Source organism: Bison bison, unplaced genomic scaffold (assembly GCF_000754665.1).
Source record: "Bison bison bison isolate TAMUID 2011002044 unplaced genomic scaffold, Bison_UMD1.0 scf7180017864307, whole genome shotgun sequence".
Classification (NCBI taxonomy): domain Eukaryota; kingdom Metazoa; phylum Chordata; class Mammalia; order Artiodactyla; family Bovidae; genus Bison; species Bison bison.
The window spans coordinates 3390979-3406936 of NW_011494879.1; the positions used below are offsets into that span (position 1 = coordinate 3390979).

Sequence of the window (15958 nt, forward strand, 5' to 3'; positions counted from 1 at the left end):
GGGGTGTCCAGTGGTCAGTGGGCAGCGGTGCTGACATCGGAGCCCTGGCTTCTAGAATCTTCCCAGAGGCCTGTGTCCATGCCACCGCACAGTCCCTACTCCGTGATGTCCTGCTCTGTTAAACCAAAGGATTGACAAGCTCCACACCCAGGACTTTCCCAGGCTCGTTGTCATAGCAACAAGAACTCCGCCTGGCTGCATGCAAGGAAACAGCCCTGTGTCTTTCCTCCTCCCATCTGAACTGGCCAGAGCTGCTCCCCGACCACCTGCCATCACCCGGGACTGACTAAAGGGGCCAGAGGACGCAGGTGACACGCCTGTGCCCCGAAGACTGCCCTTTGATTGGCAGAAGGTGCTCGGGATGCGTAAGAGCAGGGGGCGGCCCATGCTGGTCATGCTCTATCATACATGCATTGACATGTGCTGTTGCTCTTGTCTGTGTGTCCTTGTCTGAAAAACAGGAGTGGAGACAAGGGGTCGCTGTGTCCCTGGCAAAATGCGGTGCACTCAGGGTGGTATATGACCACGTAGAAGGCTCTGGGTGGGGTGGGGTGGGGTGGCCACTCGACCTCTGAGCAGACCCCTAAGCAGCGGGGAGTAAGGAAATCATCCCTAACAGGACACATGATGCTGACCCCCATCAGCCTTGAAACACAGTGACTTTGTGTCTGGCTTTTAAAGCGTTGCTTGCTGCTGGCCAGAGTGTGCCATCCGCAGTGGGGGTGATCGTTTCTTTGGGTGTGCCGCTGCACCCCGTTCCGGGACGGAGGTCAGAAGGGCAGAGTGTTTGCGGGAAACAGACTATGAGCAGGAAGCCACGGGGACCCTTTGAGCTCTCCTGCAGAGGGTTTGTCCGACTTAGAAGGGAAAGATTGTGCTCATGGCCACTTATTTCCAAAGACGAGCCTCTGGTAAAAGAGATACAGCTCCCGGGAGCAAGTCCGCAGGTCTGCCCAGGCTTGGAGGGAGGGTGTCCAGGCCCAAGCCTGGCTGGTGTTGGAAATGTTCCTGAGGCCTTCTTCAGCCGGATTTCTGTCGTATCCGTGAGGGGCTTCCTCTCTGTCACAGCCCCGGCGGCGGCAGGAAGGTGCGCTCTGTTGGCTTCAGACCAGCCCAGACTTTTTCTGGCAGGAGAAGTGCAGACTCAGGGCCCTGAGAGGGGCTGGAGGAGGGGCGGGCTGCTCTGTGGAAGGAAGCGGCTCCTTCAAGTCCCCTTTCTGCTCACCCCCGAGCCTTTACCCTTCCCCTGCCCGGCCCCACCCCACGCCGTGAACTTCGGTGCCCAGTAATAGATGCTCCAGGAAGGGACTCCTCTCCCCATCACCTGTGCAGGGGCCTTTGAAAGGGACAGAGCTCCCATTCCTGGGTTGGCTTTTTAAACCCACTTTGGTCACTTTTATTAATTAATTGTAAGTAATACAGATATTTTAAAAACATAGTTCAGTTCAGTCACTCAGTCCTGTCCAACTCTTTGTGACCCCATGGACTGCAGCACACTAGACTTCCCTGTCCATCACCAACTCCCAGAGTTTACTCAGACTTATCTCTATTGCATCAGTGAGGCCATCCAACCATCTCATCCTCTGCCGTCCCCTTCTCCTGCCTTGAATCTTTCCCAGCATCAGGGTCAATTTCCCAGGAAATGAGTCAGTTCTTCACATCAGGTGGCCAAAGTATTGGAGTTTCAGCTTCAGCATCAGTCCTTCCAATGAATATTCAGGATTGATTTCCTTTAGGATGGACTGGTTGGATCTCCTTGCAGTCCCAGGGACTCTCAAGAGTCTTCTCCAACCTTACCTTCCTCAAACACAGGGTCTTGCAGGGACATGGGTAATGGGGCAGCCTGGCAAGAGAGTGGCCCCGCCGGGTGAGGCTTCAGGACAGGGTTGGGGCAGCGAATGAAGTGGGAGGGGCTCTGCTTCCCGGGGAATGACTGGCTCCCTTCAGCCATCCACGCTTTAGCACAAAGAAGCTTCTGAGCCGCTGTTAACAGAGGTGAATTCATAGTGCTTGTAAAATGGTCAGAATCTCTCAGAGGCAGGAGGGAGCTAGACAGAAGATCCCAGGGTAGATGAAGGCAAGTGTCCTCACCCTGAGTGCAGTGAGGGACCCGTGGACCATGGAGTGTCCCCTCAGCAGTGTGCAGCCTGGACACCCTTCCCTGCGCAGGACAGTCTGCGGCTGTTTCTTCAATGAATCTAAGACCTCGTTCTGTGCCGAGTGCACTTGGACAGGCCAGCACGCTCCCTGCTCCATGGGCCCCTTGTCCTTTGTCTGAATACTGGGGAGCCTGTGACAGTGAAATGATTTAAAAGTTGTTTTTATTTTCTTTTTAACCTTGATGCTGTGTGGTTGTGCTTATGATGTGTGGACAAAACAAAACGTGGCTTGTGTTTTGTCCAGTGGAGACAGCCTGTAGTACAGCTTCTTGGAGTGTTACTGCGTTCATTAGCATCTCAAGACCCACATGGGGTTGGATGGTTAAAAATATACACACTAATCTGCCCAGTTAATCCCATGGCCTCTGATTTTTAGTATCACAATTAATTGTACTGTTGGAGGTAGAGTCTTAAAAGAAAAAGATACAAATGAATTTATTTACAAAACAGAAATAGGCTCACAGACATAGAAAACAAACTATGGTTACCAAAGAGAAAAGGGGGTGGAGAAGGATAATTTAGGAGTTTGGGATTAACATACACACACTTGTCATAATAGATAACCAGCAAGGAGCTACTGCATAGCACAGGTTACTAGACTCAATGTCTTATAATAACCTGTAATGGAAAAGAATTTGAAAAAAGAATATATATCCATATATATGAATCACTTTGCTGCAGACCCAAAACCTACACAACATTGTAGATCAACTGTATTCCAATTAAAAAAAAAAAAAGTTGAAAACAAAAATATTGCTGCTTGGGGAAAATACAATCTTAAAACAGATTAAAATTTTAGACTCTTGAAATATTCCCAGTTGACTCTGCATTTTACTAATAATAGGGTTGTCGTGTCTGACTCTTGCAACCCCATGGACTGTAGCCCTTCAGTCTCTTCTGTGCATGGATTTCCCAGGCAAGAATTTTACTGGACTGGGTTGCCATTTCCTCCCCAGGGGATCTTCCCAACCCAGGGATCGAACCTACATCTCTCTTATCTCTGGCATTGGCAGGCAGATTCTTTACCAACTGTACCACCAGGGAAACCCTTTAATTCTATTAAAGGGCTGCTGCTGCTGCTGCTAAGTCGCTTCAGTAGTGTCCGACTCTGTGCGACCCCATAGACAGCAGCCCACCAGGCTCCCCCGTCCCTGGGATTCTCCAGGCAAGAACACTGGAGTGGGTTGCCATTTCCTTCTCCAATGCATGAAAGTGAAAAGTGAAAGGGAAGTTACTCAGTCGTGTTCGACTCTTAGCAACCCCATGGACTACAGCCTACCAGGCTCCTCCATCCATGGGATTTTCCAGGCAAGAGTACTGGAGTGGGGTGCCATTGCCTTCTCCGTTAATAGGGTTATTTGGGTTTAAATAAAAACAAATTTTTAAAATAAATGTTTTATTTTAGGGCAAGTCAGATGAACACATTCGGTTTTTAAATTTAGATTTAGATTAACAGATTTGACTTTTTAGATTTATAAAACTGATACAGATCTCTAGGGACTTACCATACAGAAAAGTTTTAGGTTCACAGCAAAATCGAGATAAAAATGCAGAGTTCCTGCATAGCCCTCGCCCTCCCCTCCTCCCCCAACGCACAGCCTCCACCAGTGCTGACTTCCGGCCCCCACCAGAGGCACCTGTGTTACACCTACGAACTGACACATCATCTTTGTGGCTTTCAGAGGGGGCTCCTCCTCTCTAATCCTCGATTGCCTCCCCAGAGAGGGTGATGGCAAAGAATAAAGGCAGGTCCGTACACGGAGTCTAACCTAGTGCCTGGCAGACACAGATTGCCCAGTGCCACGGTTTTCAGAGTCGATCGTGTGTTAAGCTTCTACCTCCATGGACTTCTGGCTGGGAGGTGCCTGAGGCGATGCCATCCTGTGGAACCTCAGCCCAGTGCTTCTCAGATTCACTGCGATGGGAACTCCCTGGAAGACTCAGGTTGCTATGTCTTCTCCTGCTCCCTCTCCCGGGGAAGAACATGGACACACCCCAGTCGGCTTTAGGGCAGCAGGGCTTGTTGGAGGGGGTCCTGAGAGTAAAGGGTGGGTGTGACTGGCTGGCTCCTGGTTTGGTTTCCTTTTCACTGCTGTGCTTTGAAGGGGTGACAGAGGGTAAAGAGGGACGTGCAGAATCCATAGCCCCAAAGCCTGAGGCTGGGATGTGTGTTAGTCGCTCAGTCATGTCAGACTCTTTGGGACCCCTTGGACTGTAGCCTGCCAGGCTCCTCTGTCCATGGGATTCTCCAGGCAAGAATACTGCAGTGGTTTGCCATTTCCTCCTCCAGGGGATATTCCCAACCCAGGGATCGAACCTGAGACTCTTTTGTCTCCTGCATTGGCAGGCAGATTCTTAACCACTGAGTCACCTGGAATGCCCCAGGGCTAGGAAGGTTCTGGCCAAAAAACCACATCATACCTTTACAACTGTCTCCCTCAAGAGGGGTTCTTTTCCCTTCTGGCTGTTTCTCATCCTTGTAGACCTCACCATGTACCCTCTTTGCATAACCCCATGGTGCTTAATGAGTGACTTGCCTTATAAACATTTTGAGTTGCTCAGATTGAATAATACTTATAATCGACCAGATGTTCTTAAAATAGTTTGTTGTTTCATTCGACTTGACATTCACATTAGGAAAACAAAGACTGTTTTTTTCTCGCATTGTGCATTGTGAGTTTCTTTGCCAACTCCTATTTCAAGTTTGCAGCTGCTCAATGTTTGCAAGGTCATATTCAGCCCATCCTGAGGTCGTGATGGGCTTAGACAATGTAACTTTTTTTTTTTTTTTTGGTAAAATATGCCCAATTGTTGTTCCCTCTTAATCGTTATGATGAGCTCACCTCAGAGAGGGTCTACTCTGGAGGAAAGAGTACTGATCAGGTACCAGGAAATCATGTCTGACCTGCTCCAAGGCTAAATTGGAAGACACGGAGGTGAGGGGCGGCAGCTGACCTGTGCCCAGGGCAGCAGAAGGCCGTGCTGTCTCAGGTCAAGTGGAAATCGTGGTCCAGGAAGAAAGGAAGCAAGAGGTCAAGCCCTGCACGCTGGACTGAGAGGCGTATATTTGGCCAGGCTGTAAACAGGAAAGGCACCAAGCTGCTGGAGAGTGAGTCGTCTAGGAAGGGACCCGTTAGGGGCAACCTGCAGTCCAGGGTGAGAGGCAGTGTGTGGGGCCGGGGCTGTGGGCTTCAAGACAGTGTACAAGGGTTAAGCTCCCGATTTCTGCCCGTTGGGGTGATCTCCAGCCTTACCGCAGCCTGCGCAGCAGATGCTAAAGCTGGAGGCTTCTGAGGTTGGGTTGTTTCCTTCTTCCAAAGTAATCTGGGCCCATCAGCGTGAACTTCCTGACCCTGAGTCAATCTTATTTTTCGGTTCAGCTTCTCTCCTCATTTTCGTTCACATCGGTTAATGTTCAGGCTCTTCAGTCTGACGTAGCACGATGACCTCTGCTTTCCAAGGAGGTACTGCTGCTGCTGCTGCTAAGTCGCTTCAGTCGTGTCCGACTCTGTGCGACCCCATGGACGGCCTCCTACCAGGCTCCTCTGTCCCTGGGATTCTCCAGGCACTATGTCCCAGGAATTTTAAATATATTATTTCTCACTCACTCTTCACAGCTGTACATGGGAGGTGATGATGTATAGGTTTTACAGAGAGAGAAAAAAAAAAAAAAACTTAGCTAAAGTTCATAGAGGTTGAGTAATTTCTCCAAAATCACATGACCAAGTGGCAGGACAGGAATTTGAACCCGGGTCTCTGGGTGACATACCGTGTCATCTGATGCTTGGCAGGTGACATCTCTGCAGAATCTGGGCCCCAGACCTCGCAGACAGTGTCCACTGCTGCCTGTCCACAGCTCTCCAGGACAGAAAAGCCAATTAAACAATCTCTGCCCCCTTGGGGACACTTCCAGTCTTAAGTGATTTCTCAATGCTTCCAATAAAGTTTTGTGATCCCTATTAGGGCCTAGCTAACATTCTTACACCAAATAATTGATGCCTTTGAACTGCGGTGTTAGAGAAGACTCTTGAGAGTCCCTTGGACAGCAAGGTGATCAAACCCATCAATCCTAAAGGAAATTAATCCTGAATATTCATTGGAAGGACTGATGCTGAAGCTGAAGCTCCAGTACTTTGGCCACCGGATGCGAATAGCCGACTCATTAGAAAAGACCCTGATGCTGAGAAAGATTGAAGACAGGAGGAGAAGGGGACAACAGAGGATGAGATAGTTGGATGGCATCACTGATTCAATGGACATTAAGCAAGCCTCGGGAGATGGTGAAGGACAGGGAGGCCTGGCATGCTGCAGTCCATGGGGTCACAAAGAGTCAGACACAACTGAGCAACTGAGCTACTGGACAACAACTTAATCAAAATATAGTTGGTGCTCCATCCTGTGAGCTTTAAGAGACATTACAGAAGAAGCTACTGGGAAATATAAACAAAATAATCTTGGCCCATGATCCCGGGATCCAAATAACAGTGGACATTTAAAATAATAATAATCGTAGATTCAAGGTTCAGGGAAATGTTACAAAAGAAAATAGACTCAGGGAGTGGGGGAGTCTTGACTCTGGTACCCTCTGCACCCTCCAGATTGCTGAATGACCCCTCAAATCAACTAAATGTTCTGGCGCCTTTGACTTAAGTTCAAATTATCATGTTTGTTTTAATTATCTGGAAGACTCCAACCCTTCCAAAAGCTACTTGAATTTGTATCAGAGTTCTCTTCTTCTTCTACTTTTTAATGTTTTCTTCTACAATTTTATTTATTTATGTTTGGCTGCACTGGGTCTTCATAGCTGCATGCGGCTTTCCTCTCCTTACCGGGAAGGAGGGGCACTGCTCTGGGGTCGCGGTGTGCGGGCTCCTCGAGGCAGTGGCTTCTCTTGTTGCAGAGCAGGGGCACGTGCACTCAGCAGTCGCAGCCCCGGCTCTAGAGCACCGGCTCAGTAGTTGTGGTGCACGGGCTTGGTTGCTCTGTGGCATGTGGGATCTTCCCTGATCAGGGATCAAACCCGTGTCCCCTGGATCAGCAGGCAGATTCTTAGCCACAGACCACCTCAGAGTTCTCGTCTAACAATGGAAGTTACACTTCACACTAAGTTGCTCTCGAATATTAACTGACCTGGGAAGAGGCCACTGCTCTGAATTCTAATTTCTGTCCTCCCCGCCAAGCCCATTCCAGCTGGGATTCGGTAATTCCCCTTGCCTGTCTGAGCTCTCACAGGTCAGGGTCCCCTCTGCTGCTCCGTCAGCCTGACGTCACTCACACCCTGGGTCTTGTGTCCTCGTGTCTTATCTCCTCTGAGTTTCCAAGATCATCCTGTGGTCTCTTCCCGAGTCCCAGTGCCTTCCGTCCACCAGTGCCCTGCCTGGAACCCACAGTGCTTCATCCTAACTAAATATTTGCTTAGTGATACCCAGTGAACTATGACTGTCAAAACACAAGAAGAGGATGTGTTTTTTTTTGTTTGGTTTTTTTTTTTTAAGAAAAGTATCGTAACCCTTGGACTTACCACGTGGCACAGTGGTAAAGAATCTGCTTGCCCGTGCAGGAGATGCAAAAGACGTGGGTTTGGTCCCTGGGTCAGGAAGATCCTGAGAGAGTCAATTCCTAGGCAGGTTGATAAGAAGTCCAGGGTCCCCAAGGAGGACAAAGCAGTATGAAGCTCCCCGAGGAGGAGAAAACTACAAATGTTTTTTTTTTTTTTTCTTCCTACATTGCTTTGCCTTAGTCAGTATAACAAAGTACCTTGCTCTAGGACATGTTTCTCCTTAACAAGAACCTTCTGACTAATCCTGTTGTCTTAAAATGTATATTATGGGAGTGGGTCTGGTAAGACCTTTCTATTGTTAGTTCTAGTCCCGTTAAGATGTAGGTTGTGGAGTGAGTCTGGTGAGACCTTTCTACTGTTAGTTCTAATCTGGTTATTTAAGATGTATGTTGTGGGAATGGGTCTGGCAAAAGTATATAAGGCCTTGATAAGACTAGCTAGCGGGCACTCTCTGTCCGCCTTCTGATGTCTTTGTCAGAAGCTTTCTCTGTTATCTTTCACTTTAATAAAACTCTGCTACATAAAAGCTCTTGAGTGATCAAGCCTGGTCCCTGGTCCTGAATCTAAATCTTCTTCTTCGGAGATCACAAATCTGACCTCGTTCATCATGAACTCTCAGTCTCGTGGAGGGGGAAATGGCAACCCACTCCACTATTCTTCCCTTGAAACTCCCACGGACAGAGGAGGTTGGCAGGCCACAGTTTATTGGATTGCAGAGTCAGACATGACTGAGCCACCGAACATACGCATGCACACATCGTGACCTTGAGAATGACTCACACAGGTGGTGGTCACGCCCAGGCCCTGACTGTAGGAAGGACTGGTGTTACCAGTGTTTCTCACAGGTGGGTGAGCTGTGACTACATGAGGCATCATGGGGGAAGGGGAGAGGGCTTTACTGAGCCTTGCCAGGTGTGCCAGTTCTTTTATATGCTCTCTCCTAATGCTGCACCAGCCCTGGGAGATGGAGATTATGGCCCCATCACACAGATGGGCAGACTGAGGCTGACTGTGGTCAGGTAACCCAGCACCCAACTAGCTATGGGTGTTCTATTGGCCCCGGAAGCATAGAGTCCCTGTGGTGTCACCTCTGTTGTCTGGTGAAAGATGCTCAGACACTTCTCTCTCCTATTTTGATATCCACCCCCTTTTCACAACTATAGGTAATGGAACTTGGCCTTAAAACTCAAGCCTCTCCCCTGCAAAGTTCTCCTCTTCTGAGAATTCTAACCCAGGCTGGTTTCTAGTTTTTCCAAAGTTCCTGAGCACTGATTTCACACGTAATCCTAAACTCTCCCTTGTGTTATCAGTTAGCTTTTTATTTGGCCGATAATGTTCCTGAGTTGAAACTGAATACCCCAAGGTGGAGAACTCTGTCTCATATACCTTTGAGACTTTCTAAGATCCAAGAGCCGTCCTGTGTACATTCCGGCCATTGGTTGGTGCTGTTTTGTCTTCTTCTCTCCCCGGATGTGCTGTGTCTTTGTCACTATGCACACAGTCTTCTGGCTTCCCAGGCGGTGCTAGTGGTAAAGAACTCAGCTGCCAATGCAGGAGACACAAGAGATGTGGGTTCGATCCCTGGATCCAGAAGATCCTCTGGAGAAGGGAAATGACAGCCCACTCCAGTATTCTTGCCTGGAGAATCCCATGAACAGAGGAGCTTGGTGGGCTACAGTCTGTGGGGTTGCAAAGAGTCAGACACGACTGATGCAACTTAGCATGCACACATGCAAACAGTCTTCTGCGTATGTGTGGAGTTAAATGAGACAAACCCTCTTTTCATGACCTCACAGACTGGGGGCAATGCAGATGTATCTTGCTCTCCAAATCTTTTCGTTCCTCACTTCAGACAGTGAGGTTCCATAGGAAAGGATGCCAGCTGTCTAAATCAATTTAGGTCTTAAGATTAGGATAGCAAGTGGTAAGAGTTCAGATGGCCAGGAATTTTATGTGAAATTTATATGAGTCTTTCTCGGTTCTGAATTTGGGGAGCAAGGGGTGCTGGTAGAATAAAGCACATACTTAGCAACGCAGGTACAAAATAAATGTCTTTAAGGCTTAAATCCAGTGCCAGGGGCAGGATGAGAGAAGCCACATCCCTGGATGCAAGCATCTGATCCATCAGCAGGCAGTTATGGAGGCCACGTGGGTCAGAGCTGAGCTGAGAGCTGGAGGCTGACCCTTTCTCTGCCCCCTCTAGCCATAGACAGTGGAGATCAGTGTGTGAACATATTAATAGGAAGATGCATACTGTCAGGGGAGCACAGACCAGGGGGGACATGGCCGGAGAATGTCAGGGAGGCTGGGGAGGTGAGGACTGTTCATCCATGTCTCTGTGTAGTGTCCACTTCACCCAAGACACTGCTGGATGCGCTTGACCCACGGAAGTGAACAAGGCTGCCCAAGGTCCCGCCTCCCTGAAGCTCACGGTTTAGACAATCTTCCAGGATTTTCTTAGGAGGCAGTGGTGCATGTTTCGGGAAGGTCAGTTGACACCTGGGCAGTGAAGACAGAGACGGTGTGGGAAGACCATTCCACCTGGAGGACACAGAGCACTGAGGCCAGAGCTTCACACACTGGCTTCCCTGTGATGTTCCTACAGCAGAGAACAGCGTGACCCAATCAACAACTATGTTAACAAAAGCTTCTCTCGCTGGCTTGCTAAGGTCCTGCCCTCCTGGGCTGGGTGCTTGATTGGTGGGGTTGTGTCTTCCTCAAGACCCATCGGAGGGATGGAAGGAAGGATGCGGGTGGGTGGATCCCTCAGTACCCGTCAATACGGGGAAGGAATATTACTATCAATACGAGAAAGGAATACTACCATCAATACAGGGAAGGTATATTACCATCAATACAGGAAAGGAATATTACCATCAATATGGGGAAGGAATATTACTATCATTATGGGGAAGGTATATTACCATCAATATGGGGAAGGAATATTACTATCAATATGGGCAAGGTATATTACCATCAATATGGGAAAGGAATGTTACCATCAATATGGGGAAGGAATATTAATATCAATATGGGGAAGGTATATTACCATCAATACAGGAAAGGTATGTTACCATCAATATGGGAAACAAATATTACCGTCAATACAGGAGAGGAAGCATCACCCACAGACCAGGTCAGGGGCCTCTGGCTAAAACTTCTCGGAGGACCCAATGAGGCCTATGAAATTCTGGCCCCTCAGCGGTCACTCGGCCAGCCCCGGGACCCCAGGTTCAGCCAGGAGTGGCCCTGCCTGGGTTCCGTGGAGGCCATGCGGATCTGACGGCCTGTGCTTCTCTCGTTTCAGACTGCTCTGCCATGAGCGCTGCGCGCGCGTGCCGGCCATCCTGGGACTTGGCCCTGGACCCACTGGTGTCCTGCAAGCTGTGTCTGGGGGAGTATCCCGTGGAGCAGATGACGACCATCGCCCAGTGCCAGTGCGTCTTCTGCACCCTGGTTGGTCTCGCCGGGAACGCCGGCTTAAAAGGATTTCGGGATGAGCCTTTTGCTTTTGTTTTAGAGACAGCATGCAGGGTCACCCTCACTTTTACGCAGCTTTATTGGAAGGATTCTCTTCTGAGTCCATCGGGCTCCCCAGGCAGGTTCCTTTGCAGGTGCTCGTGGTGCAGAAGCGATCAGTTACACAGAGGCTTGGAAGCTGGGAACGCAGCTGAGAAACCCTGCCATGGTGTGCACGCTCCTTTCTGGAAAAGAAATCTCCGCCGTAGCTTGTGTCCAATTTAATTAAACAGTGGTGTGCCTGAGATGGCCAGGGTGCCATCCTGGCGAGTGTGCACACAGCAGAGTTGGCTCTGTGTGTCAGCTGGCACTGCCTTATCGCTAAACTGGAGAGGATGTATTTTTTTTTTAACTGAGTGATGTATAGTCTATTAACAATGTTGTGATAGTTATACATGTCAGTATACTTAGTCACTCAGTCGTGTCTGACACTTTGCGACTCTTTGGAATGTAGCCCCTCTGTCCATGGGATTTTTCAGACAGGAACACTGGAGTGGGTCGCTGTTTTCTTCTCCAGGGGATCTTCCTGACCCAGAGATAGAATCCACGTCTCCCGTATTGTCGGTAGATTCTTTCCCCGCTGAGCCATCGGGGAAGCCTCTGTGATAAGATTCAGGTGCACAGCCAAGCAGCCCATCCATACCTGCACGTGTATCCATTCTCCCCCGAACTCCCCTCCATAGAGAGTGTTGAAATCACACCTGAATCTCCTGAAGACGCCACCAGCATCATTCTGAGCCAAAGGCCATACGGGACTTAAGGGCTGCAGGTCTTCTGTTCCCATCAGGCCTCACTCAGACCCAACATTTTACTCATCAGAAAAGAAAAATGAGGGTGTAGGATTTATTTTGTTTGTCTCATTGAATTTTATTTTTTTTTCCCATTCAAGGAATTCCAAAATTTTAAAAAGTCCAGAAAAAATATTTTTCTTTAAACTGTGAAAAACTAAAAAAGTTTCTGTTACAAGTAAACTCTCCGGACGGCCTGCCTGTGTGTTGCTCAGATGTCCTGGTTAGCTTCTGTCGCCTCACAGCCACCTCCCCAGAGGCTTCTTCCTTCCTGCCCCTTGCTCTGTTTATCTCTTGATCTCCTTGAAATGTAGGCTTATTTGGTAGCGTCATCTACATTTTACGGATAAGGAAACGGAGGTTGCAGTCATTTAAGTCTGTGTATCCAACTTCCTTTTATGCTAGACCCTGGCTTCTTGAGGGCACGGTTCTGCCCCCAAGTACCTGGTTTACAGCAGTACCTGTGACTGCTGTTGTTCAGGCGCCCAGTCATGTCCCATTTTCTGCAACCTCACGGACCTCAGCATGCCAGGCTCTTCTGTTCTCTTAGCATCTCCCAGACTGCTCATATTCATGTCCATTGAGTCAGTGATGCTATCTAATCATCCTGATAGATGGATTGAACCGCAGAGAGTCGGCCTCAGCTGCATGGTTGGTGGCCAAGCAATGTTGCCTCACTGAGGCCCCAAGAAAGGAAATTCAGCCTGGAGCACAGGAAGCTGTTTTGGGACATTTTCTGAGCTGGGGAAGGACGAGAGGCAGAGGGTAACTGGGGGAGGTGGATGGACAGACAGACCTCCAGCCCAAGAAGAACACAGAGCGTTTTCATTTCTGAAGGGTGAACTGGAATGGTCCAGACGCGTCTGGCTGGATTAAAGAATCCCCTTTATGCAAAATCGCCTCTTTTCTTGCCCGAAGGGAAGTTTTCCAGCCTCAGCTAACTGGCTGGCTTCCCTGTGCAGCTGTGCCCGGGAGCGAGCTCCCAGCCCCTCCCTGTCGCCCCCATGTGCCATCGCGGGGAGGGCCTCCCAAGACCACAGCTCTCCTCCCCTGTAAGGTCGCTCGTTCACCCCACCGTGGCTTCACCCAGCCTTGCGTTTGTCGTCCTTGCCGTTTTAGTTTCCTATTTCTCCCGGAGAGCAGCTCTAATTCAGATCAGACACTTAATTCAAGTCAGGGCTTGTGAACAGAGGAAAAGAGCACTGTTTTCTCGCAGGGGGCTTGCTGGGAGCACGAAGAAACGGGATGGTTGTGATTTTTTTTTTTCACAACCATTTATTAAAAATTAAGATGTTGAGACCAGGCCTGCTTGTGTCTGCAGCTCCGTGAGGCTTGAAGCACAGGAAACACCTGCATGTCCACAGACTGGGTGGGCGGGGGAAGGCCCCGTCCCCTCGTGGAGGCCCCAGGGCCCCCCACCAGCAGAAGTGCCTGTGTCTTTTTCTTGGGGACAGACCTGAGAAGAGAAGAGCGAAGAGAGGAAGTTGTGCAAGGCTGCAGGAAGGCTCTCTTCAGATAAAAAAAATGGCCAGAGAATTACAGGCTTTGGGTCAGACGAAGAAGATTGACCTCGAGGAGGAAGGGGGCCCAGAGAAAGCCTGGAGCTGGGCTCGGGCATCAGCGCCCTGAAATGCAGGCTGTTTCTGACCCCGCCGCCCTTGTGGGCCTCACCCGTGTAATGGAGATGAACAGAGTTCACCCCGAGGCTCAAGGCACGTGTGTGGAGGAGCTGCTCTGTGGCAGGCTGTCTGCACGCTCTTAACCCCTTCAGCTCACTTCTGAGTTTGGGGTTAGAATTGCAGGAATCCAAAAGAGCAGCTTTCCCCAGCCGTGCGTCCTGGGGAACATCTGTCCTAAAAGATGCACTCAGATGACCATCGCGGTTTGGTGGATTTGCTGAGCACCACGTACCATGTCCCTCTCTGTACCCTCCCTGGGACACTCTGGGTGCCCAAGAACACAGAGGAAGCCCCAGAAATCCACATGAGGGACAACTGTTGATTTAACTTGCAGCTCCCTGAATTATTGTATGTTAGCCCCTCCTACTTGTGGCTCAGACGGCAAAGCATCTGTCCACCATGTGAGAGATCTGGGTTTGATCCCTGGGTCAGGAAGATTCCCTGGAGAAGGAAATGGCAACCTGCTCCGGTACTCTTGCCTGGAAAATTTCATGGACAGAGGAGCCTGGCGGGCAACAGTCCGAAGGATCTCAAAGAGTTGGACATGACCGGGCGACTTCACTTTCTCACAACCCCTCCTGTCTTCCCTTCCCCCGGGAGGTCTTCATGATGAAGATGTAGTCGGGTTACCTGCTCATTCTTGATCCTGCACGACTCTGGAGCAGACAGACAGTGTCCTGCATGCAGGGCTTCTCCTGCAGCTTTGTCAGAAGCCCCAGGAGAGCACCCTCCCTGCGGAGGTGGGGGGCGGATGGCACCTGCCCACTAGGAGCACCGCCTCTCAGCCAGCACACTGGGGACGGGCAGCGTCGGACGGGCGTTGGTCTCTGCGGATGAGCAGAAGGTGTAGCTTCAGCTTCATGTTCTTCTGTGAGGCTGGGGGAGCAAGGGGAAGGCCCGGCTCAGTCCCGGAGTGCTCCCGGGTCGTCAGAGCTAGCCTGAGTCATCCATAGAACATCCCTGCTGTCACCTCCTGGTCACCTCCCAACATCACCCTGAGTCCAGCCCCCAGGGTCAGGCATCACCCGTCCTCTGGGTCCCTGTGGCCATGGCCCAGTTCTCAGAACAGGGCAGTTCTTTCCAGAACAAAGGGCATCCTCCTGCGTTTTTATCAGCAGGTGTGTGACCGCACCAGCAGGGCTTCCCAAGGCAGGTCCACGTTTGATGGCTGGTTTTTCAGATCCTGGTAGCTGTAGGATAGGCGGAGGCTGGGCCTGGTTCCCTACCCACAGCCAGGGCCACTCCGGTGCCCTGATTGGCGCTGGTCATCCTGCCCCGTCATGTTCATCTTCACACATGGAGAGCAGGTTCTTATAGAACATCTTTTGGTGATATGGATCGACTCTGGGTACCCTGGAACCCACGGCCTCCATAGACCACACCTGCTGCTCGGCTCAGCTCTGGGGCACTTTTGCGTCTCCCCTGCCCCCCGGGCTTCGTAGTCCCCCAGGACCACCTGCTCTGTTTCTCGACTCCACGTGCTATCACACCTGTGCACCATCTCCTGGAGTTTCTCTGCCGTGGGCGGACCCCGCCCTGGGATGGACAACTTCCTCTCTGGGCGGCAATATTGAATGAGCAGCATCTGCACCTCAGGCCGGCCGGTCTGCCTCTTTGCGCTCATTGTGGTGAGGCGGGGACGGCCACCCAGGTCCTCCTGCCACCATCACAGCTCCCCGCGCTGCCCTCCGGAGAAGCGAGTGTCGAATGCCTGCTAGTTTAACTGACCTGGAAAATCCCAGCAAGTGACAGACTCGCAGCTGAGAACTGTCAACTCCGTGCTCTTGAAGGAGAGCATTGCCCATCAGACGGGTTCAGCCCGTATCTTTCTCTGCACCTGTGGTCACACACTCTCCCACAAGGGTGGGGGCATTTCAGGGTGACAGGGACTCAGAAGGGGTTGCGTCTGCCCCCGCCGGCTGTGGGGTCAGCTGTGCATGGACACCAGGCTGCAGGTCGGGGGGCCAGTGGAAAGGATGGGCACCCCAGTATGGACTGGTGGGCTGGCAGGGTTTTGGTGGGAAGACGTCCATGTGGACAGAGAGGGGCTGGTGGGTGCAGGCTAGCAGGGTCAGAGTAGCAGGAACTGGTGTTACTGAGGCCTTCTTTGTGTGTCCTTCACCAGGGGCACTGCCTGCAGGGAAAGTCATTTTCCTGGTCCAGTTGTTGACTGGGTTTTGACTCAGAAACCCTGAGGGACCCTGAGGGAAAGGCCCAGGGGACACACGGGGGACTGAGCATCGACATTACCCA

The 15958-nt window shown here is 50.6% G+C and overlaps 1 protein-coding gene across 1 annotated transcript in view; it reads left to right on the forward strand.

Moving 5' to 3' along the window:
• The window catches only part of RNF144A (ring finger protein 144A), a 129696-nt gene that overhangs the window by 79920 nt on the left and 33818 nt on the right, over nt 1–15958 (forward strand). Inside the window, 1 exon segment of the mRNA XM_010852038.1 lies at nt 11027–11175. Within this exon segment, the coding sequence (XP_010850340.1) occupies nt 11038–11175 (138 nt within the window). The 5' untranslated portion in view covers nt 11027–11037.